Source organism: Salvelinus alpinus, chromosome 3, assembly GCF_045679555.1.
Source record: "Salvelinus alpinus chromosome 3, SLU_Salpinus.1, whole genome shotgun sequence".
NCBI lineage: Eukaryota > Metazoa > Chordata > Actinopteri > Salmoniformes > Salmonidae > Salvelinus > Salvelinus alpinus.
This window is the reverse complement of record NC_092088.1, coordinates 71,936,257-71,954,998: the sequence shown is the minus strand read 5'-3', so window position 1 is coordinate 71,954,998 and position 18,742 is coordinate 71,936,257. Positions and strand designations below refer to the sequence as shown.

Below are 18,742 nucleotides of genomic sequence, written 5' to 3'. Positions count from 1 at the left end.
TTCCTGCAGGCACATCCTGACATGACCCTCCAGCATGACAATGCCACCAGCCATACTGCTCGTTCTGTGCATGATTTCCTGCAAGACAGGAGTGTCAGTGTTCTGCCATGGCCAGTGAAGAGCCCGGATCTCAATCCCATTGAGCACGTCTGGGACCTGTTGGATCAGACGGTGAGGGCTAGGGCCATTCCCCCCAGAAATGTCCTGGAACTTGCAGGTGCCTTGGTGGAAGAGTGGGGTAACATCTCACAGCAAGAATTGGCACATCTGGTGCAGTCCATGAAGAGGAGATGCACTGCAGTACTTAATGCAGTTGGTGGCCATACCGGATACTGACTGTTACTTTTGATTTTGACTCCCCCCTTTGTTCAGGGACACATTATTCAATTTATTTTAGTCACATGTCTGTGGAACTTGTTCAGTTTATGTCTCAGTTGTTGAATCTTGTTATGTTCATACAAATATTTACACATGTAAGTTTGCATAAAATAAATGCAGTCGACAGTGAGAGGACGCTTCTTTTTTTGCTGAGTTTATTTGTATATCGCTTGCAAAATTCTTAATCTGTACAATATGAGTTTGAGGTTACATTCCTTTCACATTTCCACAAACTTCAAAGTGTTTCCTTTCAAATGGTACCAAGAATATGCAAATCAAATCAAATTTTGCTTCAGGGCCATATATGAAATTTCGATTTTTTTACAAATCCATTGGTGAGCAGGGTCTCGTGACATTTCATAATAGAATTTTTCAATTATGTATTTCGCTGTACAACCAGGCAAACAAGACTGGGTAAGCGAGTCGGCAGGTAAGTGTTGAGACAGTAACCGAAAGGTTACTAGATCAAATCCCCGAGCTGACAAGCTAAAAATGTGTAATTCTGCCCCAGAACAAGGCAGTTAACCCACTGTTCCTAAGCCGTAATTGTAAATAATAATTAGTTCTTAACTGACTTGCCTGGTTTTATTTTTTTTAAAGAGCCGTTCTGCAAAACAAACGCACTTTAATGCGTGTAAACTTTTGGTCCTCCTCTTTAGGTTTTGGGTTGAAGTGATTGGTGGAATCAAGATCAAGCCCCACTCTCAGTAAGCAGACAGTGACGTCGCCGTGTTTATATAACAGCATAAGAGTCGTCTGAGGCAAGGATTTGTTTGTTTGTTACGATTGGAGTCACGATTAAAAAATATATCAAAACGGGAAAATGATCATGGAATGGAAGATCGTCGTTCCTTTGCTCGCGGTGGCCTTTACCGTGGCGAGCGCCGGTTTGATCGGAGGCCCCGTGGCCGCAAATATGAACGACCAAGGAACGAGAGACGCCCTGCAGTTCGCGGTGGTCGAACACAACAAGAAAACAAACGACATGTTTGTCAGGCAGGTGTCCAAGGTTGTCAATGCACAGAAACAGGTCAGATCCTTTTCCATTTATTAGTTCACGACAAGATAATTTTGTTAGTTTGTGTAGTCTACCCAGTGAGCAAAATGACGTAGAAAATACGTATTTTCTCATTTATGTATGTTCAAAATGGGTCTTTTATGGATGTCTTGTGTTATGGGTGTAAGATGGCACAGTGATGCCATCTGTTGGTAAATGTTCATTACTGCAACTCATGTATTTATACCGGGGTGCTTGAGATACCCGGGTGTGTTGTGATGTACAGAACAAAGCTGGTTACTCGCATGAATGTCTCTGTCTCGTCATTTAACATTTTATGGATGTATGCCATATTTATTATAATAATACATTCCACCCAATCTGTCACATGGACTTATGTTAACTTTTTAAAATAGCTTTAAAGATGTCAGCGATGTTCAAAAGAATAAACCAACTACAATAACATGCATAGTAACGGTTATATAAATAACTGTTTATTGTTATGACTGATATATTTTTGTATATCTACCTTAGTTGAATGCACTGACTGTAAGTCGTTCTGGATAAGCTGAACGACCTAAATGTTTTTTTTTAAACGAACAAGGCATGCTGCGTATTATTCTAATACAAGTCGCCAACAAACAAGTACCAATTTGGTCAGTCCGGCCCAGACCAAATCTGAAAGAATCATAGACGTCAAGGCTGTTTCACAAGTTTGAACAGTACTATTCAGAGTACAGTACAATATAGTTTAATTCAGTAGAGTACAATATGGTACATTCTACTGTACCTCATTTTCTCTACTGTACTGTGCTGCGCTCTTCTGTACTGTACTGTGCTGTGAAACATAGATGTCTATGATTGGGACAAACAAGGCCAGTCTAGGCAGGACCAAATCTTAACCAAACATAGACGCCCAAAAGACCTCTGGCGCCTGTCCATGCTTATTGTGTTTGCTCGTGTTTCATTCCTCAGGTGAAATGAGCCTAGTAATTGAACTAAGTCGCTAAGGATAAGAGCATCTGCTATATGACTGAAAATGGGAATGGGTCTTATTGTCAGGAAGTTCATCAGATTAACACAAGAGTACCACCACATTGAAAGCTCAATGATTGTCTGTGTTTATATGGCAATTTCCCAACCCCTCTGGATCAGTGCACATTTGCCATTATGCAGAGGACTATTCATTTCTAAACCAGGCGAGCATCTGCGCTGATTTGAGAACACAGCATAGAATGCGGAAGGGGTGGATCATGGATTGGATTCTGTTTTTTCCTGTTCAATTATTTATCATCCGTGCATGATAGGGAGAAGAACCAATCTAGGATTAGGCCAAAATGCTGTTTATCACCTCTGTTAGTTAACCTCATAGCCTAAGATAGTCAGAGTGCCAATCTGTTTTTGCTTTACTGTACTGTGTTTTGCATTACAGTTCTGCCCGGATTTGGCAAAAGAGCAGAAACAGAATGCCACCCTGGCCTAATCTAACATGACGTGGACAATCAATAAAACTTTCAAAATTACTTTGAAAGCAGATGTGATTTCTGTATATGTGAATGATATGATCCCATAAAATGATGGCCATGATTAAAAAGATTGTGTAACCCACCCTCGTGCCTACAGGTGGTATCTGGGATGAAGTACATCTTCACAGTGCAGATGGCCAGGACCCCATGCAGGAAGGGAGGTGTTGAGAAGGTCTGCACCGTGCACAAGGACACACAGATGGCTGCGGTAAGGACCACTAGGGCCTAGACTAGCCTGTTCCCAGATCGGTTTGTCCTCAGCCTAAGTGCCAGTCGGTTATCAGAGCTTCCTATATGTCCGGCTTATGACTGGTCCATAGATTGTTTATAACATGTTGCAAACAGTCATAGCACATTGGTAACTAAGAATTTAGACAACCGTTGATAAACTACTTAAAATTGCTCAGTTCAGTTGTTATTGCTATACACTGAGTATACAAAACATTAAGAACACCTGCTCTTTCCATGACAGACTGACCAGGTGAAAGCTATGTTCCCTAACTGATGTCACTTGTTAAATCCACTTCATTCAGTCCATGCCCTAACGAATTGAGGCTGTGTGTGCAGCCTTTGGCCATGTTCAAGACCATAAAAACTGATATATTGTGTGTAAATTGTGACTGATCTACAAATAATGAGTAGTTATTTATGACGCAAGTTGATTTGTAGATCAGGCAGTCGGCTGCAATGTCGAACAAGTCCATTGTCAAGTGTTCTGCTTGCTGAAAGGTTGTGTTACTATGCCAACTCATGTTGCTTTCTGTCTCCTCAGCCCTACAAGTGCACCTTTGAGGTGTGGAGCCGCCCCTGGCTGAGCGATATCCAGATGGTCAAGAACGAGTGCAATAGTTAAGACCCAATGAAGAGAACTTCAATCAATGTCTAGTCTACCCAATAACTAGTATTATCTAGTACTAGTGTTATTTGTTAGTCTTACCAATGCAGTTCAACCTCCTTGTCTAGGATGTATTCTTAGAATCCCACTAATAAAAGATTTTCAAACGTATTGTATCCCCACACTAATATAAGCACTTAATGCACACATTGCTGTCTTGAGAATGTAGTATTAAAATGATGCAACAGGGGGCCTCCCGGGTGGCGCAGTGGTCTAGGGCACTGCATCGCAGCGCTAGCTGTGCCACCAGAGTCTCTGGGTGCTCGCTAACCAAGGGGGCCAGGTGCACGGTGTTTCCTCCGACACATTGGTGCGGCTGGCTTCCGGGTTGGAGGCGCGCTGTGCGTACTCCCGTACGTCTCTCCTGAGCCCGTACGGGAGTTGTAGCGATGAGACAAGATAGTAATTACTAGCGATTGGATACCATGAAAATTGGGGAGAAAAGGGGGTAAAACATTTTTTTTGATGCAACAGTTAACTAAATAAAGAAATATTTTGGAACATTTACATGTGGTTATTTGCTTTATTTTGTTGCCATATGCCCAAACCTCTCCTTTACAAAGTAAGTTCTAGATGTGTTCTTTTCACATGACTGTGTCCAAAGTTGAGAAATACAACTGCCAGTCACACGCCCAATGAGTCACAGAACCCACAGAAAACAGGACGTGACATAAATGTAATAAGACAGATGGGCTGGTCTTTTTTTAGCCCAGTGGGCCTGTCAAACTTTTTTTATGTTGTGAAAAATTATCATTTTCTGGCTAATGGGGGGCCTCGAAGAAAAATGGGCCAGTATGGGGGGCCTCGGGGGGGTGGGGGGGAGGTTCACCTTCCAACAGAACAACGACCCTAAGCACAGAGCCAAGACAACACAGTATCTGAACCAGATCGAACATCTCTGGAGAGACGTGGAAATAGCTGTGCAGCAACGATCACCATCCAACCTGGCAGAGCTTGTGTGTATCTGCATAGAAAATGGTAGAAGCTCCCTAAATACAGGTGTGCCAAGCTTGTATCATCATACCCAAGAAGACTTGAGCCAGTAATCGCTGCCAAGGGTGCTTCAACAAAGTACTGAGTAAAGAGTCTGAATAGTTATGTAAATATGATATTTCAGTTTTTATTTTGATTAATTTGCAAAAATGTCTAAACCTGTTTTTGCTTTGTCCAATATGGGGTATTGTGTAATGATTGAGAGGGGGGGGGGGGGGGTGTAATCCATTTTAGAATAAGGCTGTAACGTAACAAAATGTGGAAAAAGTCTGGGTCTGAATACATTCCAAATGCACTAAAGCACAGCTAAGGGCTGAACCCAGGCAATCCTCATTGCGTCGTGCGTAAGAATAGCTCTTAGCTGTGGTATACACCCACTGGGGCCTTATTGCTAAATATATTATAGAATTAGTTTAAGCAAGTGGTTGTGTACAGGCTAGGTTATATTCGTGAATTGACATTTGCAGGAAAATGTTGAAGCATTTGAGAAACGTTTTCTCATTCCAGTCTCTACAGCAGTGTTGAATAACTGCGGCGTTACTGATGTGTTAACTGGTGGGAAAAGTACCCATTTGTCATACTTGAGTAAGAGTAAAGATACCTTAATAGAAAAGGACTCCAATAAAACACATCAGTGAAAGTATTTGGTTTTAAATATACCTAATATACCTATCAAAAGTAAATGTAATTGATAAAATATATTTGAAGTATCAAAAGTGTAAATCATTTCAAATTCCTTATATTAAGGACATTTACACATTTCTAGTTTTGTGTTAATTACAGATAGCCAGGGGCACAATCCAACACATTTACAAACAATGCATGTGTTTAGTGAGGCCGCCAGATCAGAGGCAGAAGGGAAGACCAGGGATGTTCTCTTGATAAGTGTGTGAATTAGACAATTTTCCTGTCCTGCTAAGCATTCAAAATGTAATGAGTACTTCTGGGTTTCAGGGAAAATGTATGGAGTAAAAACTACATAATTTTGTTTAGGAATGTAGTGAAGTAAAGTTGTCAAAAATATAAATAGTAAAGTATTGATACCCAAAAAAACGACTTAAGCAAAACTTAAAAGTATTTTTACTTAAGCACTTTACACCACTGGTTAACTGTCAGTGATGACTTCTGCTTGGCAAGTCACTAAGATAGATCTTGTCTTGGCTTCTTAATACAAGACTACAGACATGTCCATGACTCAATACAATTAAAATTGTTATGTTTGTTGGTTAAATCATGGTTGCATAGCCTGCCATTCAAGAAAAGTAGGACAGGACAACAAAAAAGCACGTTTTATGAAATGAATAGGCTTCTGATTAAAACAAATATAAACATGTTTTATTTGGTCCCAACATGAATAGACATGGATAGCGTAACAAATATGGTGATTCTGCGTAGATTACAATTCACATTTATAATCGAGAAGCCCAATGACCGAACAGCCCCTGGCTAACACTAATAATTGAACTGGTACCCTGCAGCCCTGTATTGAGGGTCCTCAGTAAAGCCCAGGTTGGTGAAGTGTAGGACAGTGTATTCTCCTCCTCAACGAAGCAGTACACTGGGAAGCCCTGAGAATAGAGTCTCCTGGACATGCTGCTGACCAGGGCTTTGGCCAGGCCCTGTCCTCTGTTCCTATTGACAACATAGCTAGAGCAGGATAGGAACCACAGCTTTGGTAATTGTTTCGAAGGGGGGACATATAAAACACCCCTTGGTACGGTTCAGGTGAGACCTGTGTAGATGTTACATGCTCCGGGGTGTACTAACCTTAACCATTATTTGGGGAAATGCAAGTAAGTGACTGATGGGTTTAATGTTCCTGTAGCCCTGCTCGTCCCCATCGAACTAAGTCAATGTGTGATTCGTTCAGGGAGGAGACCCTCAATTCAATGCCACTGTAGAGGAAAGAGAATGGATATGATGATACAGACACATGGTTAAAAGAAAATGATGTTGAATATAATAAACTACATTCATCAATCTGACTCCAATATAATGTGAATAAAAACAGGCCCTGTATGTTTCTGGAGGAATCTAGTTACATCACCTCTCAGTATAACTATAATGAACATGTTTCTATCTTGCACCGTTCTGCAATTATTAAGAGAATAGTTACAAATAGCTAATCCTGGCGGCCAATGTTTAAAGGTGGTAGCCAAGCATGTACAGTGGGGCAAAAAAGTATTTAGTCAGCCACCAATTGTGCAAGTTCTCCCACTTAAAAAGATGAGAGAGGCCTGTAATTTTCATCATAGGTACACTTCAACGATGACAGACAAAATGAGGAAAGAAAATCCAGAAAATCACATTGTAGGATTTTTAATGAATATATTTGCAAATTATGGTGGAAAATAAGTATTTGGTCAATAACAAAAGTTTATCTCAGTACTTTGTTATATACCCTTTGTTGGCAATGACAGAGGTCAAACGTTTTCTGTAAGTCTTCACAAGGTTTTCACACACTGTTGCTGGTATTTTGGCCCATTCCTCCATGCAGATCTCCTCTAGAGCAGTGATGTTTTGGGGCTGTTGCTGGGCAACACGGACTTTCAACTCCCTCCAAAGATTTTCTATGGGGTTGAGATCTGGAGACTGGCTAGGCCACTCCAGGACCTTGAAATGCTTCTTACGAAGCCACTCCTTCGTTGCCCGGGCGGTGTGTTTGGGATCATTGTCATGCTGAAAGACCCAGCCACGTTTCATCTTCAATGCCCTTGCTGATGGAAGGAGGTTTTCACTCAAAATCTCACGATACATGGCCCCATTCATTCTGTCCTTTACACGGATCAGTCGTCCTGGTCCCTTTGCAGAAAAACAGCCCCAAAGCATGATGTTTCCACCCCCATGCTTCACAGTAGGTATGGTGTTCTTTGGATGCAACTCAGCATTCTTTGTCCTCCAAACACGACGAGTTGAGTTTTTACCAAAAAGTTCTGTTTTGGTTTCATCTGACCATATGACATTCTCCCAATCTTCTTCTGGATCATCCAAATGCTCTCTAGCAAACTTCAGACGGGCCTGGACATGTACTGGCTTAAGCAGGGGGACACGTCTGGCACTGCAGGATTTGAGTCCCTGGCGGCGTAGTGTGTTACTGATGGTAGGCTTTGTTACTTTGGTCCCAGCTCTCTGCAGGTCATTCACTAGGTCCCCCCATGTGGTTCAGGGATTTTTGCTCACCGTTCTTGTGATCATTTTGACCCCATGGGGTGAGATCTTGCGTGGAGCCCCAGATCGAAGGAGATTATCAGTGGTCTTGTATGTCTTCCATTTCCTAATAATTGCTCCCACAGTTGATTTCATCAAACCAAGATGCTTACCTATTGCAGATTCAGTCTTCCTAGCCTGGTGCAGGTCTACAATTTTGTTTCTGGTGTCCTTTGACAGCTCTTTGGTCTTGGCCATAGTGGAGTTTGGAGTGTGACTGTTTGAGGTTGTGGACAGGTGTCTTTTATACTGATAACAAGTTCAAACAGGTGCCATTAATACAGGTGACGAGTGGAGGACAAAGGAGCCTTTTAAAGAAGAAGTTACAGGTCTGTGACCAAATACTTATTTTCCACCATAATTTGCAAATAAATTCATTAAAAATCCTACAATGTGATTTTCTGGATTTTTTTTCTAATTATGTCTGTCATAGTTGAAGTGTACCTATGATGAAAATTACAGGCCTCTCTCATCTTTTTAAGTGGGAGAACTTGCACAATTGGTGGCTGACTAAATACTTTTTTTGCCCCACTGTACTATGTGTAGTGTAAATAACAACTATCAATTGACCTACTAAACTATAAATGTCAATCAAATAATTACTCTCTAAAACGAGGACTGCATTTACTCAATTCAACTAATAGGATGTATTAGCCATGAACGAATTAACACTACATTACAAAATAAAACAGAGTAAATGACTATCAACTAAATAAGACTTCTGGTTACATGTGTCTTCAATTCAAAATAATCTCTAAGATAAAAACCTGTGTGTGGAGCGTGACCCTGAATAGCCAACAGTACACCTGCTCTCCCACTATGCCCACTCCACATAGTTCCCCTGGGAACGTCCCTCCCGGGAGAAAGACACAGATAAGGTGTTTGACCCAATGATTTATACGTACATTAGATGACTAACAGGGGCCGCTGTTTGGAAGCCACCAAGCCTCCATCTTGTAAAACATCTTTTGGAAGCTATAGAAATGCATTCATTCATTAATGTCTACATTTGTTTTTACCACATATATTCTATTACATACAACTTCATTTATACATTTCAATTATATTAAACTAAACCTTCAAATAAAACATTTAAAATATATACGCCTTCTGGGGATTGCCAATATGGCCGACCGGTGGCTTCAAAGCCTCTAATTAGAAAATACACTGAGTGTAAAAACATAAAGAACATGTTCATAATATTGAGTTGCACCTCCTTTTGCCCAGACGAATTGAGGCTGTTCTGAGGGCATAGACTCTACAAGGTATCGAAAGCGTTCCAAAGGGATGCTGGCCCAAGTTGACTCCAATGCTTCCAATAGTTGTATCAAGTTGGCTGGATGTTCTTTGGATGGTGGGCCATTATTTATACACATAGGAAACTGTTGAGTGTGAAAAACCCAGCAGTGTAGCAGTTCTTGACACAAACCGGTGCGCCTTCTTTAGCCTGTCTCCTCCCCTTCATCTACACTGATTGAAGTGGATTTAACAAGTGACATCAATAAGGGATCATAGCTTTCACCTGATTCACATGGTCAGTCTATGTCATGGAAAGAGCAGGTGTTCATAATGTTTAGTACACTCAGTGTACATCATACATCACAAGATATCACTAGGTTACTAAACCCGTCTGTGAGTACTTGTTGAGTTGGGGCAGGAGACTAGGGTCTGGTAACATCATAAACTGCACCAGGGTAAAACCCTTCATATTGACTGCATCTGAAATGGCATTTTCTTCAGTCACCATTCTTTTCAAGATCTCTTCATCCATGCAGAAGAAAGCTATTTTTTTCATGAACTCTGTCACGTTTGTTCTATTCATGAAAACAAAATCTATTCATAATGGGCTTTTCTTTTTTGAGTGATACACAAAAGTATGTGGACACCCCTTCAAATGTGTGGATTCTGCTATTTCAGCCACACCCATTTCTGACAGGTGTATAAAATCGAGAACACAGCCATGCAATCTCCATAGACAAACATTGGCAGTAGAATGGCCTGCACTGAAGAGCTAAGTGACTTTCAAGGTAGCACCGTCATAGGATAACACCTTTCCAACAAGTCAGTTCGTCACATTTCTGCCCTTCTAGAACTGCCCTGGTCAACTGTAAGTGCTGTTATTGTGAAGTGGAAACGTCTAGGAGCAACAAAGGCTCAGCCACGAAGTGGTAGGCCACACAAACTCACAGAACGGGAACGCAGAGTGCTGAAGCGCATAGCGCATTAAAATCATCTGTTCTCGGTTGCAACACTCACTACCGAGTTCAGAACTGCCTGCCTCTGGAAGCAATTTCAGCACAAAATTATTCATCAGGAGCTTCATGAAATGGGTTTCCATGATCGAGCAGCCACACTCAAGCCTAAGATCACAATGCACAATGCCAAACGTCGGCTGTCATTTCACCACCTGGCAGTCAAATCCCAGACAAATCTGGGATTAGTGGTGCCAGGAGAGCGCTACCTGCCCAAATACATAGAGCCAACTGGATAGCTTGGTGGAGGAAAATAATGATCTTGGGATGTTTTTTATGGTTTGGACTAGGCCCCTTAGTTCCAGTGAATGGAAATCTTTACGCTACAGCATAAAATGACATTCTAGACGATTATGTACCTCCAACTTTGTGGCATTAGTTTGTGGAAGGTCCTTTCCTGTTTCAGCATGACAATGCCCCTGCGCACAAAGCGAGGTCCATACAGAAATGTTTTGTCGAGATCAGTCTGGAAGAACTTGACTGGCCTGCACGGAGCCCTGACCTCAACCCCATCGAACACCTTTGGGATGAATTGGAACGCCGACTCCGAGCCAGGCTTAATCGCCCAACATCAGTGCCCGACCTCACTAATGCTCTTGTGGCTGAATAAGCACGTCACCGCAGCAATGTTCCAGCATCTAGTGGAAAGCCTTCCCAGAAGAGTGGAGGCTGTTATAACAGCGAAGGTGGGACCAACTCCATATTAATGCCCATGATTTTGGAACGAGATGATCGATGAGCAGGTGTCCACATACAAGCTTCATGTGACTAACTAAAAATTATTGACATATGACTGACTTTTGTGTAGACTGTGGTGGTTGATGGACCTATGGGACACCATAAAGCTCATATTAGTGTCTGGTCCGCAATAATAACCTTAAAATCAGGCCAGCTGTCGTAATTATTTCCAATGTGCTTGGCTTACTTCTGTTGATACCATACAGGAATCCATACTCCTACAACACAGTGTAAATATGATTTACAAGGTTTTATAGTTAGGCACTGGAAAGTAAGCCACATTCTTAAAAAAAAATGTTATCTACAACCTATAAGGGTTCTTTGGCTGTCCCCATAGGAGAACCATTTGAAGAACCCTTTTTGGTTCCAGGTAGAACCCTTTTGGGATACATGTAGAATCCTTTCCACAGACGATTCTACACGGAACCCAAATAAACTCAGCAAAAAAAGAAACAGCCCTTTTTCAGAACCCTGTCTATCAAAGATCATTTGTAAAAATCCAAATAATTTCACAGCTCTTCATTGTAAAGGGTTTGAACACTGTTTCCCATGCTTGTTCAATGAACAATAAACAAGAAATGAACATGCACCTGTGGAACGGTCGTTAAGACACTAACAGCTTACAGATGGTATGAAATTAGGTCACAGTTATGAAAACTTAGGACACTAAAGAAGCCTTTCTACTGACTAGAAAAAACACAAAAAGAAAGATGCCCAGGGTCCCTGCTCATCTGCGTGAACGTGCCTTAGGCATGCTGCAAAGAGGCATGAGGACTGCAGATGTGGCCAGGAAAATAAATTGCAAAGTCCCTACTGTGAGACGCCTAAGACAGCGCTACAGGGAGACGGATAGCTGATCGTCCTCGCAGTGGCAGACCATGTGTAACAACACCTGCACAGGATCGGTACATCCAAACATCACCGCTGCAGGACAGGTTCAGGGTGGCATCAACAACTGCCCGAGTTACATCAGGCATGCACAATCCCTCCATCAGTGCTCAGACTGTCCGCAATAGGCTGAGAGAGGCTAGACTGAGGGCTTGTAGGCCTGTTGTAAGGCAGGTCCTCACCAGTCTTCACCGACAACAACTTCGCCTATGGACACAAACCCACCGTTGCTGGACCAGACAGAACTGGCAAAAAGTGCTCTTCACTGACGAGTCGCAGTTTTGTCTCACCAGGGGTGATGGTCGGAATCAAGTTTATTGTCGAAGGAATGAGCGTTACACCGAGGCCTGTACTCTGGAGCGGGATCGATTTGGAGGTGGAGGGTCCGTCATGGTCTGGGGCAGTTGTTGAATCTTGTTATGTTCATACAAATATTTACACATGTTAGGTTTGCTGAAAATAAACGCAGTTGACAGTGAGAGGACGTTTCTGTTTTTGCTGAGTTTAGGTTCCACCTAAAAACCAAGAAGGGTTCTACTGAACCAAAAAGGGTTCTCCAATGGGGACAGCCAAATACTACACCGGCTCCGATGCTCGTCGGATGTGGCAGGGCTTGCAAGCTATTACAGACTACAAAGGGAAGCACAGCTGCGAGCTGCCAAGTGACACGAGCCTACCAGACGAGCTAAATTACTTCTATACTAGCTTCAAGGCAAGTAACACTGAAATATGCATGAGAGCATCAGCTGTTCCGGACGACTGTGTGATCACACTCTCCGTAGCCGATGTGAGTAAGACCTTTAAACAGGCCAACATTCACAAGGCCGCAAGGCCAGATGGAATAACAGGACATGTACTCCGAGCATGCGCTGACCAACTGACAAGTGCCTTCACTGACACTGTCAACCTGTCCCTGACTAAGTCTATAATACCAACATGTTTCAAGCAGACCACCATAGTCCCTGTGCCCTGGAACACTAAGGTAAACTGCCTAAATGGCTCCAGACCCGTAGCACTCACATCTGTTGCCATGAAGTGCTTTGAAAGGCTGGTCATGGCTCACACCAACACCATTATCCCAGAAACCCTAGACCTACTACAATTTGCATACCGCCCCAACAGATCCACAGATGATGCAATCTCTATTACACTCCACACTGCCCTTTCCCACCTGGACAAAAGGAACACCTATGTGAGAATGCTATTCATTGACTACAGCTCAGCGTTCATCACTATAGTGCCCTTAAAGATCATCACTAATCTAAGGACTCTGGGACTAAACACCTGGAACTGGATCCTGGACTTCCTGACGGGCCACCCACAGGTGGTAAGGGTAGGTAACAACATATCCACCATGCTGATCCTTAATACGGGGCCCCTCAGGGGTGCGTGCTCAGTCCCCTCCAGTACTCCCTGTTCACTCTTGATCGCATGGCCAGGCACAACTCCAACACCATTATCAAATTTGCCGATGACATAACAGTGGTAGGCCTGATCACCGACAACGATGAGACAGCCTACAAGGAGGAGGTCAGATACCTAGCCGTATGGTGCCAGGATAACAACCTCTCCCTCAGCATGACCAAGAAAAAGGATTTGATTGTGGACTACAGGAAAAGGAGGACCGAGCACAGTGGTGGGCTACAATAGGCTATATGTCAAAGGTATGCATTCTCATCGACAGGGCTGTAGTGGAGCAGGTTGAGAGCTTCCTTTTGGGTCCAAATCATCAACAAACTATCATGGTCCAAGACAGTCGTGAAGAGGGCACGACAAAGCTTATTCCTCCTCAGGAAACTGAAAAGATTTGGTATGGGTCCTCAGATCCTCAAAAAGTTCTACAGCTGCACCATCGAGAGCATCCTGACTGGTTGCATCACTGCCTGGTATGGCATCTGCTTGGCCTCCGAATGCATGGCACTACAGAGGGTAGTGCGTACGGCCCAGTACATTACTGGCGCCAAGCTTCCTGCCACCCAGAACCTCTTTACCAGGCAGTGTCAGAGGAAGGCCCTAAAAATTGTCAATGACTCCAGCCGTAGTCACTTTAACTCTACCTACATGTATATATTACCTCAACTAACCAGTGCCCCCGCACATTTACTCTGTACCGGTACCCCCTGTATATAGCCTCGCAACAGTTATTTTACTGCTACTCTTTAATTATTTGTTACTTTTATTTATTTTATTTTTTACTTATCTATTTTTTACTTAACATTTATTTTTCTTAAAACTGCATTGTTGGTTAAGGTCTTGTAAGTAAGCATTCCACTGTAAGGGCTACACCTGTTGTATTCGGCACGTGACAAATTTAATTACATTTTATTTTATTTTAAATAAATGTGATCGAATAATTATTTCAGCAACCAGCAGTTCATTCGAGTTCAGAATCTTTATTCTTGAGCAAAACAACGGTCAGCAGAACTAAAACCAACTACCCACACAACAGGAACCCACAAACAGTCTGAAATTATACCCTAATTATACCCTATACCCTTGCACAATGGAGTAATAGGCCTGCAAAGTAACCAAATCACTTGATTACTTATGCTTTCGACTGTCCCCAAATGGTATAAACTTCGTTAATGTTTAATTTTGAGTAAACTTCGGAGCTATGATTGGATGTGTTACAAGTAAGTATATACTGTAGGTGTGTTTGTTTTAGCTCGCCCGCAGCACCGGTGGGCTACAATAGGCTATATGTCAAAGGTATGCAGTTCGCAGCATGAATCTAAATAAGTGTGTTTGTTTTAGCTCGCCCGCAGCACCGGTGGGCTACAATAGGCTATATGTCAAAGGTATGCAGTTCGCAGCATGAATCTAAATAAGTGTGTTTGTTTTAGCTCGCCCGCAGCACCGGTGGGCTACAATAGGCTATATGTCAAAGGTATGCAGTTCGCAGCATGAATCTAAATAAGTGTGTTTGTTTTAGCTCGCCCGCAGAGCCGGTGGGCGGAGTCTGCACTTTTGGGAATATTCCATTGTACAAGTTTTCATAAACATTCGACTCCCATCACATAATGACAAAATAACAGACAGGCTTATTGTCAGTGTTGAAAAATTATAGCACAAGTAGTCTAACATATAATAGGTATTTCGAGAACATTCCATTGAATCTAAATACAATAGCCAGTTTCCCACTTCTTTCTGTGGAGACGACCACAGATAGCACTCAGTCAGTCCATCAACACATTATAAAGACGTTATAAGGCATTATACCTATTGTATACCTCATTTATAAATTGATAAAAAGTCAGACAAATGACTACAACAGGCTATATGTCAAAGGTATGCGGTTTGCTGCATGATGGACTGACTGAGTGCTATCTGTGGTCGTCTACACAGAAAGAAGTGGGAAACTGGCTTTTGTATTTAGATTCAATATGAAGGAAAAAGGAAACCGCACACTGCTCTTGATAGTATCACCGATATTTAATAAGCTTACGTATTGGCCTCACGGCCTTCGTCAGAGCTTTTGTGATTTTTTAAAATTTGCACCCTTATGTAGACCTGACCCCACCCACATCCGTTCTACACATCGAAGGGGGTTGGAGGCAAAGGAAAAACAAATAAGTGCTACCAAATATAACAATATGCATTTCATAAATATTACATAAGTGTATAAATAAGGCGTATTGAACACGTCTGTAAAACCTCAATGAGGACATAGCAAGTTTTCATTAGTCATTGGATACATCGTACGAAAAACATCAGAATAATCTACAATAGGCACATATTTCATGTTCAAATTCACAACATAACATACATAGGCATTTCATCATTAAGTCCTTTAGGAAATAATGTCTGGAGAGTGAAAATCCCAAAACATTCTCTTTTACTATTATTAATATCCCCTCCCCTGTCTGATATCTTAACTTTCTCTAAACCACAAAATCTAAAGGTGGAAATGTCATGCTTCAGGTCATTGAAATGTACAGCGACTGGATAATCCCTGTCGTTTCTCCTATACAATAGATAGTTATTATGGCATCATGCAGGGGGCACAGGGGCACGTGCACCCTCAGATTTGTCCTGTAAAAAAATATATAGATACTATATGTATGTATATATATATATATTAACTACCGTTCAAAAGTTTGGGGTAACTTAGAAATGTCCTTGTTATTGAAAGAAAAACACATTTTTGGTCCACTAAAATAACATCAAATTGATCAGAAATACAGTATAGACATTGTTAATGTTGTAAATTACTATTGTAGCTGGAAATAGCAGATTTTTTTATGGAACATCTACATAGGCGTACAGAGATCCATTATCAGCAACCATCACTCCTGTGTTGCAATGGCACATTGTGTTAGCTAATCCACGTTTATCATTTTAAAAGGCTAATTGATCATTAGAAAACCCTTTTGCAATTATGTTAGCACAGCTGAAAACTGTTGTTCTGATTAAAGAAGCAATAAACCTGGCCTTCTTTAGACTAGTTGAGTATCTGGAGCATCAGCATTTGTGGGTTCGATTACAGGCTCAAAATGGACAGAAACAAAGTACTTTCTTCTGAAACTCGTCAGTCTATTCTTGTTCTGAGAAATGAAGGCTATTCCATGTGAGACATTGCCAAGAAACTGAAGATCTCGTACAATGCTGTGTACTACTCCCTTCACAGAACAGCGCAAACTGTCTCTAACCAGAATAGAAAGAGGAGTGGGAGGCCCCGGTGCACAACTAAGCAAGAGGACAAGTACATTAGAGTGTCTAGTTTGAGAAACAGACGCCTCACAAGTCATCAACTGGCAGCTTCATTAAATAGTACCTGCAAAACACCAGTCTCAACGTCAACAGTGAAGAGGCGACACCGGGATGCTGGCCTTCTTGGCAGAGTTCCTCTGTCCATTGTCTGTGTTCTTTTGCCCATCTTAATCTTGTATTTTTCTTGGCCAGTCTGATATGGCTTTTTCTTTCTCGCCTAGAAGGCCAGCATCCCGGAGTCGCCTCTTCACTGTTGACGTTGAGACTGGTGTTTTGCAGGTACTATTTAATGATATTGGGCAATTGCAAATCCAAAGTGCTGGCGTACAGAGCCAAAACAACAAAACATTTGTCACTGTCCCAATAGTTTTGGAGCTCACTGTATATACAGTCCAATTAATGATAGGAGTACACACACAAAAAACATGTTGTCCATTTAGGCTTAAATTTTTTTTTTTTTTTAAATAACAGAATAACTTATAGAAATTTTTGATTATTCTTTGTAGGATAACTAGTATACATATATCGATAATTGTGCACATTTTCACCCTAATTGTTAATTTACAAAATATACATGACAGGACTCTTATAGAGAGAAAGTAATGCTGTCTTTTTGTAGGCACTAACTCTGCCATGGTTCATTGGACAAAGCCTATGGGAATATGAATGGAGTTTTTGTAGGGCTTTTGGATAAACACCGAAAATAAGGTCTGTGGTTAACACAGGCTTAGCAGATCTTATACGTTTTGTTCTGAGATAATCTTAATCAGTGTATGTCACTTTTTGTGAATTTTGAAGCATTTATGTAATCATTTAAAAAAGCACATAAAAAGCTTCAGAAAACATAAAGGTCATGTTAACTGACTGATATTATCTCATAGAACAAAACGTATAAAATATCCTAAGCCTGTGTTAACCTCAGACCTTATTTTCGGCGTTTATCCCAAAACCCAATTCTTTCCCGACTCGTTTTCCCCATAGGAATGGCTGAAAGAACCAGAGGTAACTAATTTCTGTTTTTTTGGACTACAACAATATGAAGACAGGCTAAAACTGTTTCTCCAATATAAATCCCCAATCACGCTGGTAGGAGATGTCATGGCGACGTTGGCTTGCTAAATGTAAGCGTACAAATACGTCATCGGGTCTAACGGTCGTCTTGCACCAAACTGCGCATATGCACAGACACTCGTTTGATTTAAAGTTGCTTTTGACGAAAATAAAAACGTGTCAGTTTGTCACTTTCACGAAGTTGGAGTAATACCATGTACAACTTCTTATGTCATTGGCTCGAATCTACGTTGTGCCTTTAGCCTTCGAGAAAATTAACAACTAAGGAAGAATCGTTCACTTCTCTCGTTGACTTTCAAACCCCGCCTGCTCTGTTAAGTTTATGCATAGTTTATAAATGTTTGCATAGTATAAGGGATTTGCGTCAATTCAAATCTGGTATCAGGACATAATGTGATTCAGAGTCACCGAATATACTTTAAGTATTTTTATTAAACTCAAGCGATAAATGGTAAATGCAATTTTCGTATATACGGGTTCTCTGTATCACCTCGCAGGGCAGAACAGAGAACTGGCAGGATGTAGGTAAACAGCTGTTCTTATACTGTGACAGACTAGTTCCAACCCGTCTGTTGGCCTATCACAGTAGAGGCTGAGCGTGGTTTAAACTCTGCTCAGCCTATCACCGGCGCTCAGGCTAGTCCCAGCCTCTTTGCGCTCTTTGGTGTCCCGGCGCTGTTGCTGTGTAGATTACGCTCCCTCACCCCAGAGACTGAGGTCAGATAGCTCTGCAACATTGTCTGAGCTATTTGCACCTGCATACAGAGCACACTGTTCTCGCTCAAGGCTAACCACAGCTTCCCAGCACACTTATCTGGGGCTAACTGTTACTTCCAGCACACACACACAGACACCCAGGCGCCCAGGCCAACAGTTGCTAATATTCAATCACATGTGATTTAGCATTGGGTTATAGTGCAATAAACACAAATCCTAACAATAGTGGCCGATGTGAAGTCAATTTCCCCTCCCTCGTGACTCCGAAAGTAAAGTACTGAAGGTTGTAAAACTTGTTGAAGTAAAAGTGAAGTGTTCACTATTGCGTAATAAATTCAGGAAGAAATGTAATGATTTACCCGCCTTAGTC

General features: G+C 41.7%; 1 protein-coding gene across 1 annotated transcript; it reads left to right on the top strand.

The window, feature by feature from the left end:
- Nucleotides 1–1,031: 1,031 nt before the first annotated feature.
- Nucleotides 1,032–4,303, top strand: LOC139571258 (cystatin). Its single transcript, XM_071393952.1, has 3 exons — nt 1,032–1,408; nt 2,999–3,109; nt 3,674–4,303. Exons 1-3 carry the CDS (start codon nt 1,202–1,204, stop codon nt 3,752–3,754), a joined length of 399 nt encoding a protein of 132 aa, XP_071250053.1. The 5' UTR covers nt 1,032–1,201; the 3' UTR covers nt 3,755–4,303.
- The last annotated feature ends 14,439 nt before the right edge of the window (nt 4,304–18,742 follow it).

Coding starts and splice junctions, on each gene's coding strand:
- LOC139571258 (XM_071393952.1), top strand. CDS start 1,202: ATGATCATGGAATGGAAGATCGTCGTTCCTTTGCTCGCGGTGGCCTTT. Junction 1,409..2,998: donor TTGTCAATGCACAGAAACAG/GTCAGATCCTTT, acceptor TCGTGCCTACAG/GTGGTATCTGGGATGAAGTA. Junction 3,110..3,673: donor AGGACACACAGATGGCTGCG/GTAAGGACCACT, acceptor CTGTCTCCTCAG/CCCTACAAGTGCACCTTTGA.